We start from the raw sequence: 25587 nt of genomic DNA on the forward strand, positions 1-25587 counted from the left end.
ATTGGAGTAGAGAGTAAGGGTAAGTTATATCAATTGTGAACAATCTGTTGGACCCAGCTTTTTTCCCCCCACCAAGCGAGTCGCATCAAATGGCATGTCCATCAGGAAGGACTAGTCCCAGGATACTTGTTTCCGGTCCAGGGAAGATATGGCTTGGCAGTTCAGGCTGGACTGTTCCTATGAGGCACAGGGTCAAGATTGATTTGCATACAGCTGTGTCTGAACTGGGGTGGCGAAGTGAGCTAAAGAACAATAATGGATTCAACCCAGATCTGTGACTCGGGGTGAGTTCTGAAAAGTTTCAGTGCTCCGTCATCATCTCCTTGTGTTTGCTTCATCAGGAAGTACTGGACATCGCCATAGAGCCCAATCACAGCCACGCATAGAGGCAAATGACAACACCGGTGCCTATGGACCGCCCAATGGAATCGGTGGTGTTCTAGCCACAATGTATTGTGATCTCAACAGCATCACAACCATCTTGAGTTGCCTTATATGGTACAGGGCGATGGTCTTCAAGCACACCAGGGAGGACTTGTGCCACTGAATCCCCAGGGTGTGGGAGTAGTATCTCAACAAACAACTGGCATTAACAGATAGAAGGGCCAAATATGGAGAAGAAAAGACATCTGCCTTATGTTTCCACTCGCTTAGATTCCCCGTCATGGGGAGTGGTGGGAAATGTTTTGGGAACAGAGCAGTTGGAGAAAGCCTGCATCGTTAGATTTCTGGTGAGGGGTGCTGCAACAGAAAAGCCGGGTTACAAAAGGCAGGGTGTTGGCCACTGGCAATTTGTCAATTGACTGGGGGCCAGAGCAAGGTTGGGTACAATCCCTAAATATGGTTTCCCTCAGAGCCTTCCTTGTTTAAAAGAAAAAGGGCCCAGATGAGGTTTGCCTCTGTTGGAGGACTCCTGACAGAACATTAGTTCTAACATTCAACTTGCTAAGCCTGAGGACAAGCACTTGGGCCGCCCTACACATCACCATGGTGAAGGAAGCATATTCCTCTCTGGCTGGTCTAGGGGGAGAAAAAAAGACCTGTGTTAGGGGATGTATTGAGGCCACTAGCTTCCTGTAAGCCCTGGTACCATTTGTGATTTTAGTAGGGCTGGGCGCCTCGGGCGGTTTTGGGTGTAACGTCTGTGGAGGTCAGACCTGTGTTGGCTCTGCATCAAAGAGAACAATTGGGACGCTGCTTCAGGTGCCTAAGTCTGCGTCTGTGTTGACGTGCCCGGGAACATCTTGGGTAGTGACTTCAGCCGCTGAGTTGGAGGCAAGACAAGTGCAGAGAGTCGAGCTTACCTCGAGGGCGAACCTGCAGGTGGTATCGCAAGTGGAAGGCCGCTCGGTTCCTTGTGGCCCAAAAGTGCACCAGAGAGAGTCATCAGGGAGCCAAAGAGCTGGAGCATGGCTGCGCATAACTCTGACCTTTATACTTCTTTCCTGTTCTTCGCTCCAGCAAACGCAACAAAAAGTTGACCGTCCTTCCAGGTGTTTTTGGTATGATATATAGAACGATAACGCTCTTTTTGGATTTAGGCAGAGGAGTCTCTCCTGTTCCTGGGAGGGGTGAGGTGGCTCAAAGAAGGTCAGCAGCTTAATGTTTTGGCCAATGTGAAGGGGTATCAAAACCTTGGGGAGGAATGAGGCTTAGGACCATTAACCGCTAGTAATGCCTATGGGATAGCAGGGCGAAAATATGTGTCCTGCAAGTCCAACACTACTATCCGGTCTCTGGGACCTAAGGCAGACAGAAAGAGCATTTTGATTTTTTTCCTTTTTCAATAAGTAGTTGAGAGGGTGCAGGTTTAGAATAGGACGAAGTCCTCCATCCTTTTTTTGGTATCAGAAAGTAGCGGGAATAGCAACCACAACCTACTTCTGATGTCAGCACTCTCTCAATGGCTCCTTTGGAAAAAAAAGCCTGTACTTCCTGTCACAAAAGCGGCAGGTGGTCCTCCATCAGCCGATCTGAGGACAGTGGAGTTTTTATAACCCCAATGATCAATCTGAAGCACCCATTTGTCTGAATGTCTGGTTTTCCATTGGGGAAGGTGGTGCCGGATCCCATCGCCAACAAACGATCCATGATGTTGCGAGCATGTATTAAAGGTGCTTTGAGGCAGCGGCAGCTGGGTGATAGGCAGACTTGGAGTGGTGCTGCGAATATGACGAATGCTTCAACTTCTTGGACTTCTTTTTATGGGACTTACCGGATGAAGTCCGGGACCGTTTTGATGATCGGCGCAAATGACAAACAGAGGTCGCTGAACCTTCCTTGCGAATGGGTCCTGGAGCGGTGCATAGAGAAGTGTTGAGTGGCCAGGAGCTTCAAGGCTCAATCTTGGATTGCATTCGGATGCATGGTCTAGCACGCCATACAGGCCCTGGAGTCATGATCTGGTTCCAGGCAGCAAAGGCAAGCCAGTTGGGGGTCTGTCACAGACAACTCCCTGTAAAATACACCACAATGCTTAAAACCTACTGGTTTCCTTGGCAACATATTTCAAAACATGGAGAAAAAAGGCACACTGGTCAAAGTTTCAACAAAAGTGTCGAAAAAAATCCAGTTAAAAATTAACTAACGGGAGCTCGATCCACACTGATGGTGCAGTGTGATGGTGCGCGACCATCCGACAGCGGCGGCGACCAACCCAAGATGGCCGCCGCCAACACACCCGGAAATGGAGTCAGCGGTCTAGCGGACTCCGGTGGCTGGGCGGACGTGTCGACAAAAGCGGAAAGCAGAGAGGAGGAAGGCGGACACGACGAGTGGACAGGAGGAGCGGAAAACGGTGAAGAGTGGAAAGCGAGCGAGAGAGAACACGGAATGGACGAGACCTTCGCTGGATGCAGAGGGACCTCCCAGGAGAATCGACCTCCGGATCGGGAGGGAGGTGACGCCGAAAGAAACAGCTCAAGGAGCGCTGCCCTCGGGACCACTGATCTCCTGGACGCCAAGGAGACTGGGTCTCCCCTCGCCACGGCCCATGGGGGTCGTGGAAGCAGGCAAGTGACGGGCGTATGCTCTACAAAATTACAGGGGTTGTGGACACGCATGAGGGGCACACCTGAGTCGAGCACAAACTCCCCTACACGATAGGCACAGCACAGCAGGGTTGGTGACGGTGTGCACTACCCCCCCCCCCCCCCCTTTCTCGTGTACTGTGGACGCCAGCCTAAGTATCTTCTATTGTTTTCCCTTTTCTTTTGGGTGTCCTCGAGTGCCGGTCGCCGGGAGAAGAAGGACCCTAATACCCTAGACGACGACAGCAGTAGTCAAGCAAGAAGAGTCTATTCCATTCCCGGAGGCCTTAAGACGTACTAAGATTCTGCAGACAGCGTGTGTGACCCTAACAAACGCTCACCAATAAACGACAAAAAGTATCCCTTACTAAAGCCGTCCGCATCATTTTTCAAGACCAAAAAGGGGGCGGGAGATCCAAGCAAGGGAACCAGCACAAAGTGGTGTCAGAAGTGGGATTACACTGTCTGGAAAACGAAAGTACCCAGTCATGGAGGCCATCATCACCCAGTTAGCTGAAGGACAGCGCCATTTGCAGCTAGTCTTCGAGGAGCAAACAAATCAGGCTCAAACCGAGAGAGAGGCTTTACAGGCTGCCTTAAAAGATCAAGCAGCCTTGTTAACAGCAAACCAATAGGTACAGGACACTGCAGTACTGCGTCTTACGAATGCCATAGCAAGCGCCCGAGTACACCCCAATGTCCCAGGATCGGTACTCCAGAAATTCCAGCAAGGGGATGACCCGGACTACTTCTTTGTAAATTTTGAAAGGGTCGCATCCACAGCTGCATGGCCGCCCGAGCGATGGGGTCAATATATCACCCCGTTGCTCTCAGGAGAATTACAGGCTGCCTACCAAGCTGCCAATCCGGCCGGGGTTACCAGTTACGTGGATATAAAAAGGGCTATCCTAGAACGACTAGGTTGTGACCAAGAGTATTACCGGTCACGGTTCAGAAAAGAAAAATGGACTGTGGGGGATAATCCCAGGGCTCTGTATTACCGGACTAGGGATCTGGGTAATCGCTGGTTACAACCCACCTCATCTCCCCAGATGACATCACCGAAAACGTCTACCTCGAACAATATCTGGGAGCCCTCCCCTATAATACTAGGGCCTGGATCAAACAACATCCCAATCTCTCGGTGGCAGTCGCCGTTGATCTGGCGTGTGCATATCATCGTTCTCCTGAGTTTAAAGCCCCTTCAAATAGGACTCAGTCGGGAGCCCCAAAAATACCAAACAAACCATCCCCGCCTTTCCCCGAGCCCCAAAGTCAATCTTTCATGAGGCCCCAACTGAAACCAATCCCTCCCGGTCCGACCCCACCAGGGCCACAATGTTTTCACTGTGCCGAGTGGGGACACATAGCGAGACATTGCCCTTCCCGTCCTTCCCCTCCGGAACCTATGGAGGTAGGGTATACTCAGGGTCGGGTCATGGTGACAGGGCAGCCCCCCGAAAGATATAGAAAAAGGATACACCTTAATAGGAAACCGGTGTTAGCGTTTCTAGACACAGGGTGCCATCATACCGTTGTCGATAGGACTCTTATACGGGACTCCGAACTCAGGGACAACGAAGCCATACAAGTGACTTGTGTCCATGGCGAAAAGAAACTGTACCCCCTTGCAGAAGTTCTGATGGACATAGAGGGAGAGTCCATGCTGAGGAAAGTGGGGGTGGTATCAAATCTACCAGAGTCAGTCCTACTGGGAACAGATCTCCCTAGATTCCATGAATATCTACAAGTCAACTCCCCCTCCCGAACTCCAGTGACATGGTTAACCGATGCCCCTTTCCACGATGTGGAGATACACGCGACAACCCCTAGAACACCAAAAACACGTAGAGAGAAAAGAGGAGAACGGGCCCTGTATTTACAGACAAAGCATGTGTTATCCCCACCTATTTTTACCTCCTAAGAAACCCCGCAAGGACCCGGACGAAGCTTCCGAACGGCCCAGAGAGAGGATACAACACTACAAAACGCCTGGGAACAGGCTCAGGAAGACCAGCCAGACAAGGTAGGCCCCTTCATTTGGGTGAACAAGGGGCTCCTTTACAGGGTCTCCCAAGAATGGGGTAACCGAAAAGAACAACTGCTAGTTCCACGTCCATTTAGGGAGCAGGTGTTGTGTCTAGCACATGGCCAAGCGGGAGGGGGACACTACGGCAAAGAACACACCTTACGTTATCAGTTACCTAGGTTCCATTGGCCCGGGATATACCAAGAGGTAGCCCGTTACTGTGCAGCTTGTCCCAGATGTCAGTTAATAAACGCTCCTTCTATACCCAAAGCGCCACTGCAACCCCTGCCGATCATAGACGTACCATTCAAAAGAGTAGGGATGGACCTGGTTGGACCCCTGATCCCGTCAGCCCGAGGGCATCAGTACATATTAGTACTCGTGGATTATGCAACACGATATCCCAAGGCTATTCCTCTATCCTCCACCACAACCACAGCTGTCAGCCATGCCATGGTGTCTTTCTTTTCCCGGATGGAGTTTCCTCTGGAGTTATTAACTGATCAAGGGACACCATTTATGTCCCGATTGATGAAGCAGGTGTGCTCCATACTTAAGGTGAAACAAATTCGCACATCGGTGTACCATCCCCAAACAGACGCTCTGGTCGAGAGGTACAACCGGACTATTAAGACTATTCTAAGAAAAAGTATAGACAGAGCGGGTAGAGATTGGGACCGCCAACTGCCTTTGGTCCTGTTTGCCATCAGGACACACGAACAAAGTTCGACTGGATTTTCTCCGTTCGAGCTTCTGTTCGGGAGGCGTCCCAGAACACTCCTAGATATGGCAGTAGAACAGTGGACTGAGGAAGAGGATGAAGGGAAACCCCTGCTTCAGTACTCCTCCTCCCTGAAAGACTTTGTCCTCCCTGTGGGAAGAGGTGCACAAGAATATGGAAAAAGTACAAATGAGACAAAAGCAACAGTACAACCGCCATGCCAAACTCAGAGAATTTAAACCCGGGGATCGGGTACTTATCCTCCTACCAACAACCGAAAAGAAACTCCTACCCACTTGGCAAGGCCCCTATGAGGTCCTACAAAAAGTAACTCCTGTCACTTACAAGATAGACGTACCGCATAAACGAGATGTTGGTCAAATATACCATGTTAATCTGCTCAAAGCATGGGAAGAAGCCCAATCTGACACTTCAACCGCAGACATCCCCATCCACCACATTTCCGTGGACAGACCGTTAGAAGTCACCTTTCCTCCCCAACAACTGGAAGAAGACACTCCCATACAGCTAGGGGCCCAGGTAACGGACATACAAAGACATCAGATTATGTCCCTTTGTGCTAAATATTCATCCGTTTTGTCAGGGACCCCAGGGAGAACCACCTTAGTAGAACATGACATAATCACTAAAACCTCCCAACCGGTTAAGTTAAAGCCATATCGCATTCCGGAACCCAGGAGGAAGGCAGTAAATCAGGAGGTACAAGACATGTTGCAGACCGACATAATCGAGCCCTCACACAGCGAGTGGTCTTCGCCAATTGTACTTGTACCAAAACCGGATGGCAGCATCCGCTTCTGTATAGACTTCCGCCGTGTGAATGCGGTATCCCAATTCGACGCATATCCCATGCCGAGAGTAGATGAGTTAATTGAAAGACTAGGGGATGCCCGAGTAATGTCCACCATCGACCTGACAAAAGGTTATTGGCAGATCCCGTTGACTCCTACAGCCAGAGAAAAAACGGCTTTCTCCACACCCTCAGGCCTCTATCAATTTAAGGTTCTATCCTTTGGTCTCCACGGGGCCCCCGCTACTTTTCAACGCTTGATGGACACCATATTAGCGCAGCATCAACAATTCGCTGTTGCTTACCTAGATGATATTGTAGTATATAGCCCTGACTGGGACACCCACCTACGACATCTAGAAGCCGTCCTAAAAACATTAGAACAAGCCGGCCTTACACTCAACCCACGAAAGACAACCTTTTGCACCAACCACATCAAATATCTGGGGTATGACATACAGGAAGGGTGTACAAGACCCCAAGTAAATAAAATCGAAGCCATCTCCAACATACCCCGACCATCCTGTAGGAAGGGTGTTCGTTCCTTCCTCGGGTTGGTGGGCTATTACAGGAGGTTCATACCACACTTTTCTGACATCGCCAGTCCTCTCACCGACCTCTTGACCAAAGCCCACACAGGAAATCGAGTTCCCTGGTCTGATTCCCAAGAAAGAAGTTTCCAACAATTAAAAAGAGCCCTTTGTACTGCCCCCGTCCTCGTCTGCCCAGACTTTCAGAAGACGTTTGTCCTCCAAACAGATGCCTCTGGAAGAGGCCTTGGTGCCGTCTTGTCACAACCAGACGAAGTGGGTGATTTACGACCCTTGTCATTCCTCAGCAGGAAGCTATACCCTCGAGAACTTAAGTACGCCACAATCGAAAAAGAGTGCCTCGCTCTCAAATGGGCTATGGAATCCCTTCAATATTACCTCCTGGGACGTTCTTTTCTTTTGCTAACCGACCATGCCCCTCTCACCTGGTTAGCCCTCCATAAAGACTCGAACCCCAAAATCTTACGTTGGTTTCTCTCATTACAGCCCTTCACCTTTGAGGCCATACACCTACCTGGGAAACTCCAGACGAATGCAGACTATCTCTCTCGGTACCCTGTCCTGGAATGGCCCGATCGTCCATTCCAGAGGGGAAGGCAGTGTGATGATGCGCGACCATCCGACAGCGGCAGCGGCGGCAACCAACCCAAGATGGCCACCGCCAACACACCCGGAAATGGAGTCAGCGGTCTAGCGGACTCCGGTGGCTGGGCGGACGTGTCGACAAAAGCGGAAAGCAGAGAGGAGGAAGACGGACACGACGAGTGGACAGGAGGAGCGGAAAACGGTGAAGAGTGGAGAGCGTGCGAGAGAGAACACGGAACGGACGAGACCTTCGCTGGATGCAGAGGGACCTCCCAGGAGAATCGACCTCCGGATCGGGAGGGAGGCGACGCCGAAAGAAACAGCTCAAGGAGCGCTGCCCTCGGGACCACTGATCTCCAAGGAGACTGGGTCTCCCCTCGCCACGGCCCATGGGGGTCGTGGAAGCAGGCAAGTGACGGGCGTATGCTCTACAATATTACAGGGGTTGTGGACACGCATAAGGGGCACACCTGAGTCGAGCACAAACTCCCCTACACGATAGGCACAGCACAGCAGGGTTGGTGACGGTGTGCACTCCCCCCCCCCCCCCCCTTTCTCGTGTACTGTGGACGCCAGCCTAAGTATCTTCTATTGTTTTCCCTTTTCTTTTGGGTGTCCTCAAGTGCCGGTCGCCGGGAGAAGAAGGACCCTAATACCCTAGACGACGACGGCAGTAGTCAAGCAAGAAGAGTCTATTCCATTCCCGGTGGCCTTAAGACTTACTAAGATTCTGCGGACAGCGTGTGTGACCCTAACAAACGCTGACCAATAAACGACAAAAAGTATCCCTTACTAAAGCCGTCCGCATCATTTTTCAAGACCAAAAAGGGGGCGGGAGATCCAAGCAAGGGAACCAGCACATGCAGATAAGAATGAGCTGAGGTCAGCGTGCAAGGGTGACACCTATGTATGCACCACATATGTCCGTTCTGCCACAGATGAGGACGACACGGAGCTGATTGACACAACCTACCGGTACACAAGGGGACTGCTCAGAAAACATTTCCAGATCCAGTCTGATGCAGATTCTAAGGTAAGAAATCTGTGGCTAGAAGTTTCCATCAGATTGCTTGGTTCACTATACAACTGCAGGGAAGGCTTCTAAGGTGTACTAATATAGGGAGCATCCCATGCTGGAAAAAAATAACCGATTCAATGTGTTATAGAACAATAGTACAGGAAACCTCATTTGTAGGCCGTTTCTCAATCTGCTAATGCATGTAACCGAAACAATCAACACAGATATAACTGGTCTTCTACCAATGATCAATGTGCCTTTTACTTTTCTCCTAAGTCTCACTCCTTCCAACCTTCCTTCCACTAAAGTTTCATGTAGTGTTTGCAACGCTGGCATTCTGACTTGCATGAACTGTCAACCTGGTACTTTTTAGAAGTTAGACTTTTCTCCAAAAACCTAAAATGACATCCTCCTAATTTGATGGCTTTTCTGATTCTATGATAGTAATTAAGTAATTTTATTTGCATAGTTAATTAAAACCATTGCAATACAACCATTAAAATTACATCTACAAGCAAGAACTGTATATCACTACAAACATTAAAATTACATCTACATACATAAAACGGTATATCACCTGTCTCAATTTTTCATTTACAATTCAAAATCATAAAATATAAATTTTTTAGATGACCATTAATAGAGTGAGATATAACTTGTATTGTAATGTTATCTGAGAGGCAATTAAGAGTCAAGTCTTGGCATTTTCTTTTCCACCACCTTCATAAACTTCACAAAACTACAGTTCAACTGCGGATCGTGGGGTGCGAAGCAGGCAAGAACTGCTTGTCTTCGTGAGTGTATTCCTCGTTGGTTAAATTGAAATTTTAGCAGATGTTTTCGTTCTTCCAACAATTTGTCGCAGGAACAAAACAAATGCGGCATATACTCAGGCGCCGTGCCACATAAGCGACAGAGGGATCCCGCCTTATTCTTAAACCAGTGTGGGAAATGCCAGATACAGGGTAACAGGCCCAACCTGTACTTTAAAAACTTCAATTTAGTAGTTTTTGAATAGCCCAATTCAAGATAGCTCTGTGGTGCTTGTGTGGAATAGGAGTTTAGGGTCATCCAACCGTGAGAGCTTTTAGCAAGGGATGCCTTGTCTTCAGCCTAAGAAAGATGTTTAATTGTTTTCCTAACCAGTTTTTTAGGTGTTATATGATTGGTGGGGGTATCCCAAAGCTGATGTAAGCCGAGATTCGCCAGGCTCTTTTTCAGATACTTGGAGGATGGTGAGGCTGGGTTTTGCTCTAGTTCCATCCATAGATAATCGTTTAAGGTTCCTTGTTTAGTTTTTTGCACTTTGTCCCAAGCAGTTATGTACGCTCCCTGTCTTGCCAGGAGATGTTTCTGGATGCCAAACTCTAGCCTAATTTGAGCCGGTGAGGTGTGTTTGGGCAGGCAAAAAATAATCTTATACGCAGCTGTGACTGTATTATCCAGAATCTTGGTATCTCTGCCTCTCTGTACTTCGCTCCCATAAGTAATTGTTGGCAAGAGTTTGGCTCGTATTACTTGTGTCAGAGGCAGGAGAAATGGGCCAGTAAGTTTACTATTTAATGCTTTTAACCCCTTCAGTGCCCATGACGAGCAGGACTCGTCATGGGCCGCGGTGGCGCTGTGCCCATGACGAGTCCAGCTCGTCATAGACCCCGCCCGCTAATACAACGGCCGGCACAGGGCGGGGAAAGGGGCGGGCACTGAAGGGGTTAAAGAGATTGCTGAAGTAAAGCCTTTACCTCTAATGCTGGCTTTCTGAACAGTAAACTGTCCGCTGTTGTCAATTTTTACTCCTAGATATTTATATACTGCCGTGTCCTCAATACGGGTATTGTTCCAAAACCTGGTGTAAGAATTTTTCCTTTTCTTACTGATTGTCATTGTCTGTGTTTTCTCCAGGTTTATTGTCAGTTCATTTGCATCCAAATATCCCTGTGTAGTAGCCACAAGATGTTGCAGCCCTACTTTTGTATGGCTGATTAGGACTATGTCATCCGCATAGAGAAGACGCGGTAATAATAGCCCTCCTAATTTGGGTGCATGAGAGTTACAGCTATTGAGGATCGGGATAAGGTCCCCTAAAAACAAGTTGAATAGAGTGGGGGCTCAAACACAACCCTGTTTATATGATAGAGAAATGATTAAAATACACTGCCAATGCAAAAAAGTTATGTGTTTCACTGACTGTTTTCTGTTTTCATATTAATTGTTTGAGTGGAGAATTGTGCTGCTGGAGCATTTGCTTCCTCTAGCAGAACTGCTTCGTCCACCCACCGTGTTTCAAAGAAGGCAACTAACTTTTTGGAAACTTAAATATTTTACAATCAGAAACGCAATTCTCAGTCACCAACAATTAAATAATTTGGAATTGGGGGGGCGTGGCCTGCAGCCAACAACGATGGCCGCGAACTAACGAAGCTCCGGGAGCGGTGTAAGTTCCCCTGACGATCCGAGGCATCATCCGTACACTTATCCGGCCCCACAGACTAGCAACCACACTGGAGGGTGAGAGGGCAATGAACGATCCAACCCTGAGGCCGTCCCGTGACCGTTGACGCTGCTGACACCGAGGGAAAGGTGGCGGCCTTGCTGGGAGCCTGCAGCCGGGACCTAAATTTGGAAGTCGACCCGAACATTGGCAGGGCGATCCGGCGGCGGGGGTGAGACGCGGCCCTCCAGGATCTCTGTGGGGGACAGCAGCGAAGGAGAAGGACGGACGGGTGCCCCCAACGCCGGAGAAGTGGCGGCCCGCACCGGATCGTCACTGGAGGCAGGGGGTGCGTCGGAGTCGTCCTGCGTCGCCACCGGCGCTCGGTGGGATCGAGAGCAGACGCGTGCTGGGACTGCTGGACAGTGAGTGCCCCGGGAGGGTGCATTGCGGGAGAGCCACCTGCACAGCGGGCTTTGGGGGGGGAGAGTGCCCCTACAGACTCGGTCCCGCTGTGGCCCCTCGGGACTATATTGCGCCAATCAACCAATCCGGGGCGCCCCTTGTGGATACGCTCCGGGGGGCCCCTAAAGGGCTATCTGCACTTTCGAAATTGGTGACGTGTGACCGGCAGCCTCAATAGGGCGGAGGAGGCTCCAGGGACCCACAGCCGACGGACGTCAGCCTGCGCGGGCCCCGCGGGGCGAGTGGACAGGAAGGCCCTGTATGCGGTGCACCGCCTGCGGCCCCATTCGCGGTGGTGCTGAGAGCCCGCCCCCCCCCCCCCCCAAGGGGAAGTAACAGACACTGCCTTTCACTGCAGGTGGGAGACAGCGGTGAGATCGGACCCCTCAGCCTGGCTGTTGCCCGTCAGACAGGGAAAACCGACAGGCTGCGCTTGGCGTCAGGTCCAGCGACAGGCGGCGGAGATTACCTGTCGGGACTGCGCAGACCGGAAGACGATGGGGGGCAAGGGCCAGCGGACGACCGCGCAGGCAAAACTCGATAAGTACGCGTTCGCGAAGGACTCGGGGACCCGCCGTAGCGTGGGGGGCTGTCGGAGGAGACCCTGAACTCCGGAGCAGCACCCAAGGTGACCTTGGAGGATATCATGGCAGCTCTTACTAAAGTGCAGTCTACGGTGGGTTCGATCTCCACGGATGTTTCCCTCCTGCGAGCTGATTTTTCCAAAATGACCGACAGGGTGAAGGAAGTAGAGAATGTGACGAAATCCCTCGCTGCGGACACTGCCTCGCTGCTTCATAAGGTCGGTCGATTGGAGGCTGAAAACAGACTCATGGCGTCAAAATTGGACGATCAGGATGGGCGCTCCCGACGAAACAACGTCAGAATTACGGGTGTTCCCAAGAGCGAAGGGAGCCCCGCCATGGACCTCTATGTCGAGGATCTCATACAGTCCAAACTTCAGCCCAGAGGGATCTCCACCCTCTTCTCGGTGGAGCGGGCGCACAGAGTACCAGGAGGTAGGCCCCAGCCCGGAGCGCCCCCTAGACCAATAGTGGCCCGTATCTTTAACTTTAGGGACCGAGACGCAATACTACAAGCAGCACGGGTTGCGCCGCCATTGCGCATTCAGAACTCCGTGATCTCCTTGTTCCCCGTCTATACAGCGGTGGTGGCTAAACGGCGCAGAAGTTTCATAGAGGTGAAAAAAGAACTTCGCCGCAAGGAACTTTCATACTCGATGCTGTTTCTGGCTAAATTGAGAGTGGTGGCGCAGGGCAAGACATGGTTCTTTGAAACGCCAGAGGAGGCCCACGACTGGATTGAGGGATGGCAGCATGTGGGTGGTACCGACAGATCGAGGAGGCGGCAGCGACATGACACAGAAGGAAAAGAGGGTTCCCAGACGTCTCGACAGGAAGGGAAAGAGTCATGTCCAAAAAGTACAGACTCAGAGGATTGATCTGTTGACGCCTGCCACGAGTCCGGTGACATGAGGAGTAGGAGATGAACCCACCGCAAGGTGGAACCGAGAATGGGTGGCACCGGGAATGTTAGTTGTTCCGCTCCTTCCTTACGAGAAATGCTCCCTGTGCATACGAGTAACAAGATGAATCGGGACGGAGCACAGTTTCAATGGTTGCGGGACAGTCGTGGAGGCTGGGGGGGCTGTGACGGCTCTCGGACTTCTTCCCCCTCTACACGCAAGTATTGTTGATGGGATTAAAGCACTCTGCTATGTTGGGGTGGCGGGTAGTTCGGGATCCGTCTGGCAGGGAAGCAGGGGGGGGGTGTAGTTGAGGGGGGTGGTTGTTTATTAGTGGGTTGTTGGATTTTTATGTTTTCTTTTTTCTGTTTATGGTTCGTCAGTCACCTTCAGTTGGTAATGGGAATTTACTCACGCGAGACACGTTTATCGACTCAGACTATAACAGACAGAGTAGATACACTGCAGGATTTGAGCTTGGCGCAGGTCGTCTCACACATGATTAGCAACCATTATAATGGCCACTACGAATTCGCAAAGGGCTGATTGCCAGACCCCGGGTAGCCCATTAACAGTGATGTCGTGGAATGTGAATGGCCTGGGCAATAAAATTAAACGGGGACTAGTGCTGCAACACCTTAAGAGGCATATTCCATCAGTGGTTCTCCTACAGGAGACCCACCTAGTGGGAACGGCCGTTAAGGCGCTCGATTGATGGGGTTTTAAAATGATAGCACATTCAGAGTTTACCGCTGGTCCCAGGGGCGCTGAGATCCTCATCCGGAAAAGTTGCCCCCTGGTGGTGACAGGGAAGTGGACAGACGACCAAGGACGCTTTGCTGCGATGGCCGGGCAGAGGGAAGGGCGCGACTTCAATTTTGTCACAGTATATATCCCCCCGACATTGCACTCCCTTGCCTTCCCGGCTCTGGAGAGTTTTCTGCTAGGCTTACCCCCTGGAGAACTGATACTAGGGGGCGACTTCAATACCACATTAGACGATGAGTGGGACAGGCACCCCCGAGAGGGCGGTGCGCAGTTACGTCGCCCTTGCGCGACTTCATAGACGCAATGGGATTGCTGGATACCTGGCGCATACAACACCCCACAGAACGTCAATACACACATCACTCTGGCGCACACAACAGTCTTTCACGTGTCGACTACCTCCTTACTTCCCCGGCATGCATCGAGAAACTACAGGCGGTCAAGCACCTCCCCAGGGGTATATCTGATCACTCGCCACTGTTGCTGTCTTACTCCTCAGGTCTGCTAGGACGGAGACGCACTTTTCCGATACACCCCGGCTATATTAAGATCCCTGGAGTGCGCAAGACCCTACATAAAACCACGAAACATTACTTCCAAGACAACACAAAGTCGGTTGCCTCACCCATTATCCTCTGGGAGGCCTATAAGGCTGTGCTACGTGGACAGGCCATTGCGGCCATTACAGCCCACAAACGTAACTCGGCGCAACAGGTGATAGAGCTTGAGGGGGCAGTGACCGAGGCAGAAAAGGAACACGGCCGCGATCCCACCGATACGAACACGCATGCACTGAACCTCGCTAAACAAACATATAGAGACCATTTATGGGATGGGAGGCAGCCCGGATGCGTCTTACAAAAACGCAACATACAATATATGAAGTGGGAGACAAGGCGGGCAAACTACTAGCGTGGCTAGATAAAAAAGAGAGGGCCAGCAGATGGGGGGCGCAGATACGTCTGCCCACTGGAGAGGTTGTGACGAAATAGTGAGGGCTTTTGCAACGCACTACGGGAAAGTGTACACCTCTGTGGTAACGGCCACCGTTGAGGACAACCTAGCATCCCTGCGAGACATACGTCTTCCGAGATTGACTGAGGAGGACGCGTGTGCATTAGAGGCGGATCTCTCCATAGAAGAGGTCGCCCTAGCCGTTAGAGGCCTCCAGTCTGGGAAAGTTTTGGGGCCGAATGGGATTCCGATAGAGTTATATAAGAGGGAGTCAGACACGGTGGTTCTGCACCTGCTGAAAATGTATGAAGCCAGCCTCGAGGGGGGCAGACTCCCCCGTAACCAGAGAGTCGCGACACTGGTAGCGATACTGAAGCCCGGGAAGCCTCCTCATGAATGCACCTCCTACAGACCTATCTCACTCCTTAACGTGGAAGCAAAAATTCTAGCGAAGGTGTTAGCGGCACGTTTACAGCCTCATTTGCGGGCGCTCATACACCCTGATCAATCTGGCTTCATGCCAGGGCGCAACACAGCGATGAATATTAGACGGTTGCATGGCATACTGGCCAGTGGGCCCTGCATTCAGGAAGATGCTGTTATTATATCGCTACATGCCAGTATGGCGTTTGACCGCGTGGAGTGACCCTTCCTCTTTGCAGTGCTTGCGCGTTTTGGGCCCAAATTTTGTGCATGGGTGCGTTTGTTATATAGAGAACCTCTGGCACAAGTGGCGGTGAACGGACGGCTATCGGAGGACTTTCCGCTGGGACGGGGAACTAGACAGGGGTGTCCTCTCTCCCCACTACTATTCGCCCTGGTACTGGAGCCATTGGCGGCATGGATTAGGCAGGATCCAGTTATAACAGGATTAAAGTGGACGGAGAGCTGGGACGACCGTGTCTCGCTCTACGCAGATGACATCTTGGTATACCTGACGCGCCCAAAATGGTCTATCGGCAGCCTACTAGACATCTGTGAATCGTATGGTAGATTATCCGGTTATTTGATCACCTGGGCGAAATCAGTACTTTACGTCCTACATGGACCCATGCCACAGCTCCCTAGAGGTGTAACAATATCGGTGGCGGAGAATGGTTTCAGATACCTCGGTATTAACATCACACCAGACCCAGCCCTATTTTTTTAACTCAATCTACTTCCGCCCCTCAGCAGACTTCGGAGCGATGTCAAACACTGGCGTTCCCTTCCGTTGACTTTGCTGGGGAGAGCAGCCCTGTTCAAGATGATGGCCCTCCCGCGATTCCTTTATGTACTGCAAAACACGCCCATGCCGATTCCGGACTCCTACTTTAAGTTGGTGGAGGCGGAGGTGGAGGTGGGCAGTCTGCTGTGGGAGGGCGGGCCCCATCGCATAGCTCTCTGCAAACTAATGAGGAGTTGGTACGATGGGGGAATCGCTCTACCTAACATACGTTTATATTACTGGGCCTCCCAGCTCACGTGGTCAATCAATGGCTGCATGCGCTGCAAGATGATCCGGCTCTTCGAATGGATAGGCATAAGATGGGGGTGACGGGGGTACTCCATGCCTTATACAATAAATCCCTGAACAATAAACTGACGGGCCCCACAAAACACACCATACATGTATGGCACACGGCGCAGCACAGGCTTGGTTGGGAGGGGGTGATCACTAGACAAACGCCGTTATGGGTCTCCCCCACGATAGGCATGACGCACCTCAGTAGGGAATTTGCGGGGTGGGAACTGATAGGCATCTCCAAGGTCGGTGACCTCTGGAAACGGGGTAAGGTGGTTCCGTTTGAGCAGCTGCAGATAGAATATCAGATGAAACAAGCGGAATATTTCAAATTTCTGCAAATTCAACATGCATTAAGGCACACCATACCTAAGGGGACCACCCCACCTGAGTCCTACCCACTCGAGGATCGCCTACTCACAGATCATCTGACCAAGAAAGCTATATCATTGACATACCGTAAGCTGGTGAACCATCAAAAAGACCCCACAGAACTTCTTAAAAGGAAATGGGAGGAAGACATAGGAGACATGGATGAGCACGAATGGCAGGAGGCGACGGCGTCCCCGCGGGAGGTGGCGGTCCCGTCCAAACGAAAATTGGTGCAGCTTAACATACTGCACAGGATATACTACACTAGATCCACACTACATAAAAAAGGGAGGGCGGATGATCCGCTTTGCCTGCGGAGATGCGGCCTCCAGGGTACCTTTAATCATACTATATGGGACTGCCCTGCCATTGCCGGATACTGGAGGGAGGTTATGGCAACGGTCTCCCGGGTAACCGGCCATGATGTTCCCCCGGAGCCTCGGATGTGTTTATTGAATGTATGGGATGCTACAGACCTCAACCACGCCGACCAAACCTGGGTGACCATAGGACTAATATTGGCAAAGAGGAATATTGCACGGCACTGGGGGGCGCAATCAACCCCCTCACACGCGTGGTGGTGTCGTGACATAGATGGCGCCATGGTTGCGGAGAAGGTGGTATGTGGTAAAAGGGGTTGCCCCCGGCGATGGCAGCGGATATGGGGAAAATGGAACACATTCAGGGGTCATATATGCGAACCTCCGCTGTCGGGATCAGAGTCCGACCTAAGCGAATAACACATAGGGTACACTTCACTGTTAGAGATGACGGGGTCCACGTAGGGGAATACCTTCAGGAGGCTACCTATGGTGTATGTAACGATGACATATGGCTGCTAAAAAGTGCTTTTACCAATGTTAAATCCAACAGGTGTGATTACGAAATGTGTCTTGAAAATGAAACCTGTATGATGCAAGGTGCAAGATTAATGTTAATAAAAATTGTTTAAAAAATAATAATAAATAAATAATAATTTGGAATTAATTCACAGCAATGAATAACCCAAGCACCAAATCAAGGGAATCTGTGATCCATGAACAGATATTCACTTACGGTAGACATAATGATCAATAATCATTTATTGCCCAGCACCTTTCTTCTTGTGTGAATTACCTGATATAGAATCCATCTCCTGGTAAACCCTTAATCCTATTGAACTCCTCTATCATGTACTGGACCTTCACACAAATATTTTGTCCTGGCTTCATCATTTCCAGGTATGCCTCCTCAGCAGTTTTGTTCTTCATGTCCACTGAGGCATACTAAAATGTAAATGTCGAGAAAACATTTAAAACCAAGCAATACAGCCTCTGATCCTCACAACTACCCAGAAATTAGACACTGCCACTGACATATAACAGATTACATCTATCCCTCGTGTGGCCATATAAAATGCAGTGTGTAAACAAGATAAATAATAATCATTCATATCAAGCAGCAACAGTAATACATGCGAGTTACATTTTGGGTAGTTATGTCATTTTATTGTAAATATTACTCTTCATGCCAGGGTCGTTATTCTAAATTTCAATAAGAACCACAAGTAATTGACAACGGAGAACAGAACCAGTGTGCTCTCTGTTGAAAGGTGAAAAAGATTCCTTCATACAGTAGGTTAAGGATGTTTTAAATTACCTGAACTGAACACATTCATAGAATCCCAATGTAGGTGACAAACCCCCCCCCCAAAAAACTACAACAACAAACACACTTGATCAGAGGCCCAATTATCTGTATGGTTTCCAGGGGCTCTAACTGCCATTTTGAATTTAGATTAGAGGATGGCATAATCTAATAGGGAGAGAAAAAAACCTAGAAAGGACTCTGCCTATTCACTTTTGCACTCAAATTAGTTGATGGACCTATCATAATGTTTGCTTTTTTCAGTCACCAACTATCTTTAAGAATGTGTAAGGAAATGTGTAGGGACATGTGTAAGAAAATGCCTCTTTTTGTATGGTCACCCAAAGGCTTTTAGACTGATTCTGCTAGTTTTAAGACTCAGAGTCACACTGGGGCCTGCTACCCAGACTTCAGTGCCAGTGCCCTGACCCCAAAACGTGATTATTACATTGGTTATACCCAATTGGCATAGGCTAACTTACCTGTAATTATGGTACCCCGGCCCTGTAAGTTAGAGTCACCACAGGGATTGCAGCAGTGGCTGTGACACCCTGGCTGAGAATAACGTATAAAAACAAGTCTGACAGTTTACCACTGCAGACTGGAATAGCAGTTTTGAACTGCTAGCCCAACTTTGCTGGCAAAGTCAAAGGTTCTTCTGAAACATGCATAACTTACCTCTATGACAGGCCTACCAAGCCCTAAGCCAGGATGTAGCATATTTCATGGCCGGGACATGTATTTTATGTGTCCTGACAGTAAAAACGAGAAACTGTTGTTTTTACTGTGGAAATACATGGTTGCCCCGGTGGTGAGTACAGGGCTACATGCCGACCCCTCAGCTGTGCTAATTCCTGAACAGTGCAACCAAAGTTGGTACTCCAAGGTATCAAACAACTTGTTACATACATTTTGAGTTGAGAACCAAGTCAAGTGTAATGTAACAAGTCCGAATCAATATAAGGGAGAGAGAAGCAGTGATACATTCAGCTTCCAGTATTGATGAGTAAATAATCATAGGGGAATGAATCACTAGGGACAAAGAACAAGAGTCTCACATGTGTTGTAACAGAGACCCTCAACCACACTAACACAGTGCACGGTATATGGTTACTCCGCTTGTGTGTTCAGGTGGATAGTGTTATCATCGGGTGTTCAGTTCTACAGGTGATTAATCTACCTCCTGTCCTGCCCGAATAAAGTCTTCTTCATACAGCACAGGAGACATTTTTGATCACTAGTTATGCTTTAAGACTGCGAACCACACAGACAGTAAGGGAAAATGTGGTGTAGTGCAACTGGCAGGGTTTTGGTCAAGTGTGGCAGTATCAGACGCTCTTGTCCCGGCATAAGGGAATGGTTTTTGGATGGAAGTGCTGTGGACGGTGAATCTGAGGCTAATGAGGACAACAAAAATAAATACATTTACATGTTTCGGTTTGTGATATTTTCAGTTAGTGACGTTCCAGCCATGTCCAGAGTCTCTGGGCCTCCTGGCACAGGGTCCACAACCACACCGAGCCATGTTTATCGATGTACCACATTGAATCGGTGTTGTCCAGGAACACCTGAACCAGCCTTCCTTTGATGGATGAAGGGAAGGCTTCCAATGAAAAAACAAATAGCTCTCAAAACCAAGTTTATGTGGAGCTGAGATGCCACCGAGGAGACCAGAGTCCTATGATTCGGAACCTGGTCCTGAAGGGGTAACTATGCCAGAATCTGGGGAGGTATCCAGGCAACTGGTGTCACCAAGATCCTCAAACCAATTTCAACATTAGGGTCCTCCTGGGGACCATACACTTTCTCCTCATCTCCACCTTCAGAAGTGTCAACTGATATAAAGTCAAGGGGATGGTAGGGCCTAAACAGCACCGGGTCAGTGTCAGGGATAACAATCAGCTCGTTGTTGAGCAGCACCAAGGTAGATGGAGGCACCTCTTGAGGCATAAGTCCAGATCCAGAGGGGCCTGGCTGACACTGAGGGTGAACTCGCCCGACTGTAATGCAGCAGCGGCACCTTTCTGCTCTGTGAGGTCCTAAGGAGCACCAGATGGAGTTGGTGGCCAAAGATGGCGTGCATGACGTTGTATAATTCCTGAAGTAGGGCTGGCATTGCTCCTTTGCAGAGAAACCTGGGATAGGGCACAGCAGGCCTTTACACCCGCTCCACAGGTGTAGTGCAGGAGCAGGACCTAGTAGCACAATGTCAAGAAGGTGAAATTGAAGAATGCTTTGACTACTTGGAAATTTTTTTACTTACCCAACTTGGATTTCTTGGAGTGCGAAGATGGTCATTTGCAGGAATGGTCCCCACAATCTACCATGGGCATAGGAATGATGGCAGCGTGAAGGAGCCTTCTGCCGTGTCACCAAGAGCATCTACACCTGCTCACGAATTGTCTTTGGCTGCCTCATCTTGCACTCGAAGCAGGCCTTAGGGTTGTGTCCCGACCGCAGGCACCAGCGACAAACCAGGTGAGAATCGGAAACAAGACATCTGCCTGTAGCAATCCCTGCAAGGCTTGAACCCTGAAGGTTTTGCAGGGGACATGATGCTCTAGCATACTGGAATTAAAGCTCACACAACATCTGCAAAACGTCGAAAGAATATTGGTAAAAAAATGACTGTGGTAGCTCTCCGGAGCCACGTTGTTTGAGCAGAACTAAAGGAACATATGTCAGCGCACCAGGGTAGCGCCGATATAGGCACTGCAGTGTGCCTTCCGATGCACATGACTGACACAGAGAAGAATTATGCCACTACCGGCACATAGCAGAGGTATTGCTCAAGATTTTCAGGATCCAGTCTGACGCATGGGGAATATTTTAATGTGAGGAATATGGGGTTGGAAGTCCCTATCAAAACCAGAGATTGTGCTTTAGTTATCTCATAACTAGACATCCGAAGGTATCGGGCCAAAAGCAGTTTCGATCCCGAAACTGGCATCAGGACAGATATGGAATCTAGGCTGGAACTGGTCTGGAATAGCTTGCGTCCACTTTTGGAGAGGGTCTTGCTCGGTTCGTTTCAGATGGACCAAAATTAATTTGTGTAAGTTGGGCCCTCTTTCTAATGTGACACAGTGGGTGAAAAACAATGGGTTGGAATGCTGCACAGAGTGATTTCCAGAGGTTTATACTATTTGCAAGCATTCCTCCCATCAACTTCCTGTGTTTGATGTAAGGTTCCAGGGTATGTCCAGACATCAGGGCTTGCATGCTGTGCCACTGGATCCAAGCTATAACTCACTGATGAAGCTAACAAGGTCAAAATCGTTTAAGATTTGCTTGTGGTCCTTTCCGGAAGGGGCCTTGTCTAGCAGTTCAGGATAGACTGCTTCAGTTTGTATCAGGGTCAGTACCCATTTCCTTAACAGTGGCACAGTGGGAGAAAAACAATGGGTGGGAATGCTACCCAGAGCAACTGCCAGTGGTTTAAAATATTTCTATGCATTTCCCCCCATCACCTTTGTTGTTTGATTTAAAAAAAGACCAGTTGGCAAGCATTTTTAGAGAATATTTTCATGCTGAAGGGATAGTTGAACGGGCTTGCCATTGATATAGCAGAATATTGTTAACTCTGGTTGAAGCACACATTTTATGAAAGAGGAAATTGAGCATTAAGATTGCTTGTTACAACAGTGAAGTCAAATACATGTATGCCAGAGTCTCACAAGCAGCACCACGTGTACAATGAATTAAAACTGCAAAGCAACTTATACAGAAGTTGGACAATGCCTGAAATGCCCCATTCTTTCAGCAGAAATAGTGCCAGCCTTCTACAAAACAGACGACACACAATTGATGGACTGAATGCAGAACAAATCAAAACATTCACCCCCAGTCAAGAGATCTGGGTTAAATCCATCATTCTTTTGCTCACCATGCCACCCCAGTTTAGACCTGGCTATATGCAAATCAGTCTTGACCCTGTGCCTCATGGGAATAGTCCAGCCCGAACTGCCAAGCCAGGTCCTCCCTGGACCGGAAACAAGCATCCTAGGACCGGTTTCGGGGTTTCACCCCTCTTCAGCCAGGATAGCTTGATTCCAGTGGCACAGTGAGCCCAGGACTCACGTCTGAGCATACCTGGCGCACTTAGGGCGAGAAAGCAAATGACACACAATTGATGGACGGAATGCAGAACAAGTCAAAACATTCACCTCCAGTCAAGAGATCTGGGTTAAATCCATCATTCTTTTGCTCACCATGCCACCCCAGTTTAGACCTGGCAAATCAGTGTTGTCCCTGTGACTCATGGGAACATGTTTTATAGATAGATAGATAGATAGATAGATAGATAGATAGATAGATAGATAGATAGATAGATAGATAGATAGATAGATAGATAGATAGATAGATAGATAGATAGATAGATAGTATTTTTTTTAAGTGTACATACATCTGGCACTATCGCATACCTGCCGGGAGGGCGCATGTGAATAAGCAACCCTATACGCTATGAATAGATACTTACAGGGCAAGTAACATACTCCATTCAAATCTTGTGTTGCCTGCAGATACACATGCTATGCATTGACTGTAAAGAAGTACTCCACTTTACTCTACCTTTGTTAGAAATTTAGGATTTGCACGAAGACAAATCTTAACCTGGAAAACCTGAAAGTAGGTATCTGCTATAGTTAGAGCATGCATTTTGCTAACTCTTCTTAGGGCAGTTATAACCACAAGGAAAACCACTTTTCAAGAGAGGAACTGCAGCGGGCAAGAATGCAGTGGTTCAAAAGGTGAGGACATTAGGCTGGTAAGAACAATGTTCAAATTCCACAAAGGTACTGGTGGTGTACATGGTAGCATTATTCTTTTCAGACCTTCCATAAAAGTTTTGATGACTGGTAAATGAAAAGTTGACTTTGCAGGTAAGCCAAAATCACTGCAAGGTGCACTCGAATGGAAGTGTAAGCTAATCGTGACTTCTGAAGGTGTAGCAGGTAGCAAATTATCTGCTGTACCACAAGCACATAAGGGTCTATATACCAGGTTAGAGTTCCCACTCATGAACTTCTTGCTGCGTCCTGCTTAGCAGGTCTACCCCTGAATTGTCAACTCCCATAGCATACTCCGCCAGAAGGTGATGTGATCTTGAAGAGCCCAGTACCTAAGGGTCTGTGCTTGCTGGGACAGCTGTAGTGAGTATCTCCCTTTGTTTCAGGATGTTATACACTGCTGCCATATGGTCTGTCCAGAAAAGAATTTTCTTTCCTGATATGTTGGGGAGGAAGGATTTCAGAGCCATCTGAATTGCTGTAAGCTCCAGCTCATTGATGTGGAGTTTTGATGAAAAGGCTCTGGACAGTGATGTCCTCCATGTGTGCACCCCACCCTATGAGGGATGCATCTGTGGTGATAGTCACTTGCGGTACTGGGCCCAAAAATCATCTGCCCTTGAGGATGTTCTGTGTGCCCCACCAATTCAGAGACTGATGGAACCGGAGTGAAACTAGATCCTCCAACTCGCCCCACGCTTGTGACCACTGAGATGCTAAACTCTTTTGTAATGGGCACATGTGTAACCTGGCATGAGGAACTTCTGCTAAACAAGAGGCCATCATGCCCAGAAGGAGCATGTCCATCCTGACTGGCAGGCAACGATGAGACTGAAAAACAGCCAGCGGGTTCTAGAGATTGAGAACCCTCAGTGAAATTGGGTATGCTGTGGCAGAGATCAAATTGAGGATTGCTCCTAAATAAGGTTATATTCAAAGCTGTAAATGGGATTTGATGACATTTATTGTGAACCCCAATCTGTGTAAGAGGTTGATTGATGGTGGTCGGTGTATCTTGCAGACACCTCTCTCTGTTTGACCTCTTAATCATCCAATCGTCGAGGTATGGAAACAGATGATTATTGAGTCATCTTAAATGAGCTACCACCACTTCTAGGCATTTGGTAAACATACGCAGGCGGATGTCACCCCAAATGGCAGAACTTTGAACTGGTAATGACTACCACTTGCTGAAAATCTGAGGCACCTGTGATGTGTCAGGTGCATCAATATGTGAACGTATGCGTCCTTCAGATCGACCGGCGTCAGTAAGTCTCCTTTTTGTAGCAATGGTATTACATCCTGTAGTGTCACCATGTGAAAGTGCTCTCACAATGTAAAGATTGAGAGGTCATAGGACCAGTATTGGCCTTAGTGTCCCATCTTTCTTCGGTATCAAAGTATAGCAAATACACCCCTTTGCCTTGATGCCTGTGTGGGACAGGCTTTATGGCACCCCTTCTTTGAGAAGGTGAAGTGTGCTGAGGGTTTGTCTGCGAGGACGAATGTTTGGTTGGTGGGAGGCGAGTTCTAGGCAGTATCCGTTGCTAATAATGAATAGTGCCTATTGGTCTGATGTTATCTCTGGCCACAAATGTTGAAATTGCTGCAGACTTCCCCCAACAGGTGGTCTGTGTCCAGGGGGAATGTGTGGCGAGTCATTGCTTGGAAGTGGAGGTTCCCTTCGCAGGAGTTCTTCTACCTCAGTTTGAAACCTCTTCTGTAGTAGCTTTTGCCTGCTTGCTGGTGATATTGCTGCTGTTGCTTTTGGTGTGTGTGGCAGAGGTGGTGGTTTTTAGCAGCCGCTCTGCCCTGATACTTCCGAAAGGACTGCTGGCATATGGGTAGAGGACTGCAAAGCTACCATGGATTTTGCGGTCTCTGTGTATTTTTGATATTTTTACTCACTTCAAGTCCACCTCTGATGTTCTCCATCGAATGGAGCATTAAGGAGGTGTTGCTGCACCTCAGGCTTGAACTTAGAGATGTGTATCCAAGCATACCTACGTAGGATAATGGAGGAATTTATTCCTCTTACAGCTGTGTCAGCGCTATCCGAGTCACAATTATGGTTGCGTTGGAAATCTGTCTGCCCTCTTCAACTAGGTCTTCCCCTCTCTTCCTCTATTGTTCTGGGAGATATGGCATTCATTCTTCCATTTCATCCCAGGTGGCTCTGTTATACCAAGATAGAAACCCTGACCCTGCCAATGATTGGCATGCCCCACTGCCATCCTTGTCCCTGCCACATGTAAGTGCTTTCTTTATCCAAGGGAGGCACAATCTTCAGCACTTTGGGAAGCCGTCCTCTTCCTTGCAGTTCTCACCACTAGGGAGACAGCTTTTGGGTGTCTCCAGATGTAAAGTGGGTCAGTGGGGGAAGGTTTGAACTTCGTCTCAATGCGTGGCAAAAGAACTTTCGTTTTGACTGGGCCTTTAATAATCTT

General features: G+C 49.0%; 1 protein-coding gene across 4 annotated transcripts in view; it reads right to left on the reverse strand.

The window, feature by feature from the left end:
- The window catches only part of DLG5 (discs large MAGUK scaffold protein 5), a 1132805-nt gene that overhangs the window by 254957 nt on the left and 852261 nt on the right, over nucleotides 1-25587 (reverse strand). For all 4 annotated transcript variants that reach the window (XM_085608570.1, XM_085608569.1, XM_085608568.1 and 1 more), the window contains one exon: nucleotides 17841-17989. In XM_085608570.1, the coding sequence (XP_085464696.1) occupies nucleotides 17841-17989 (149 nt within the window). The remainder of the gene's footprint in view (nucleotides 1-17840; nucleotides 17990-25587) is intronic.

Source organism: Triturus cristatus, chromosome 1_2 (genome assembly GCF_964204655.1).
Source record: "Triturus cristatus chromosome 1_2, aTriCri1.1, whole genome shotgun sequence".
NCBI classification, from domain to species: Eukaryota; Metazoa; Chordata; class Amphibia; order Caudata; family Salamandridae; genus Triturus; species Triturus cristatus.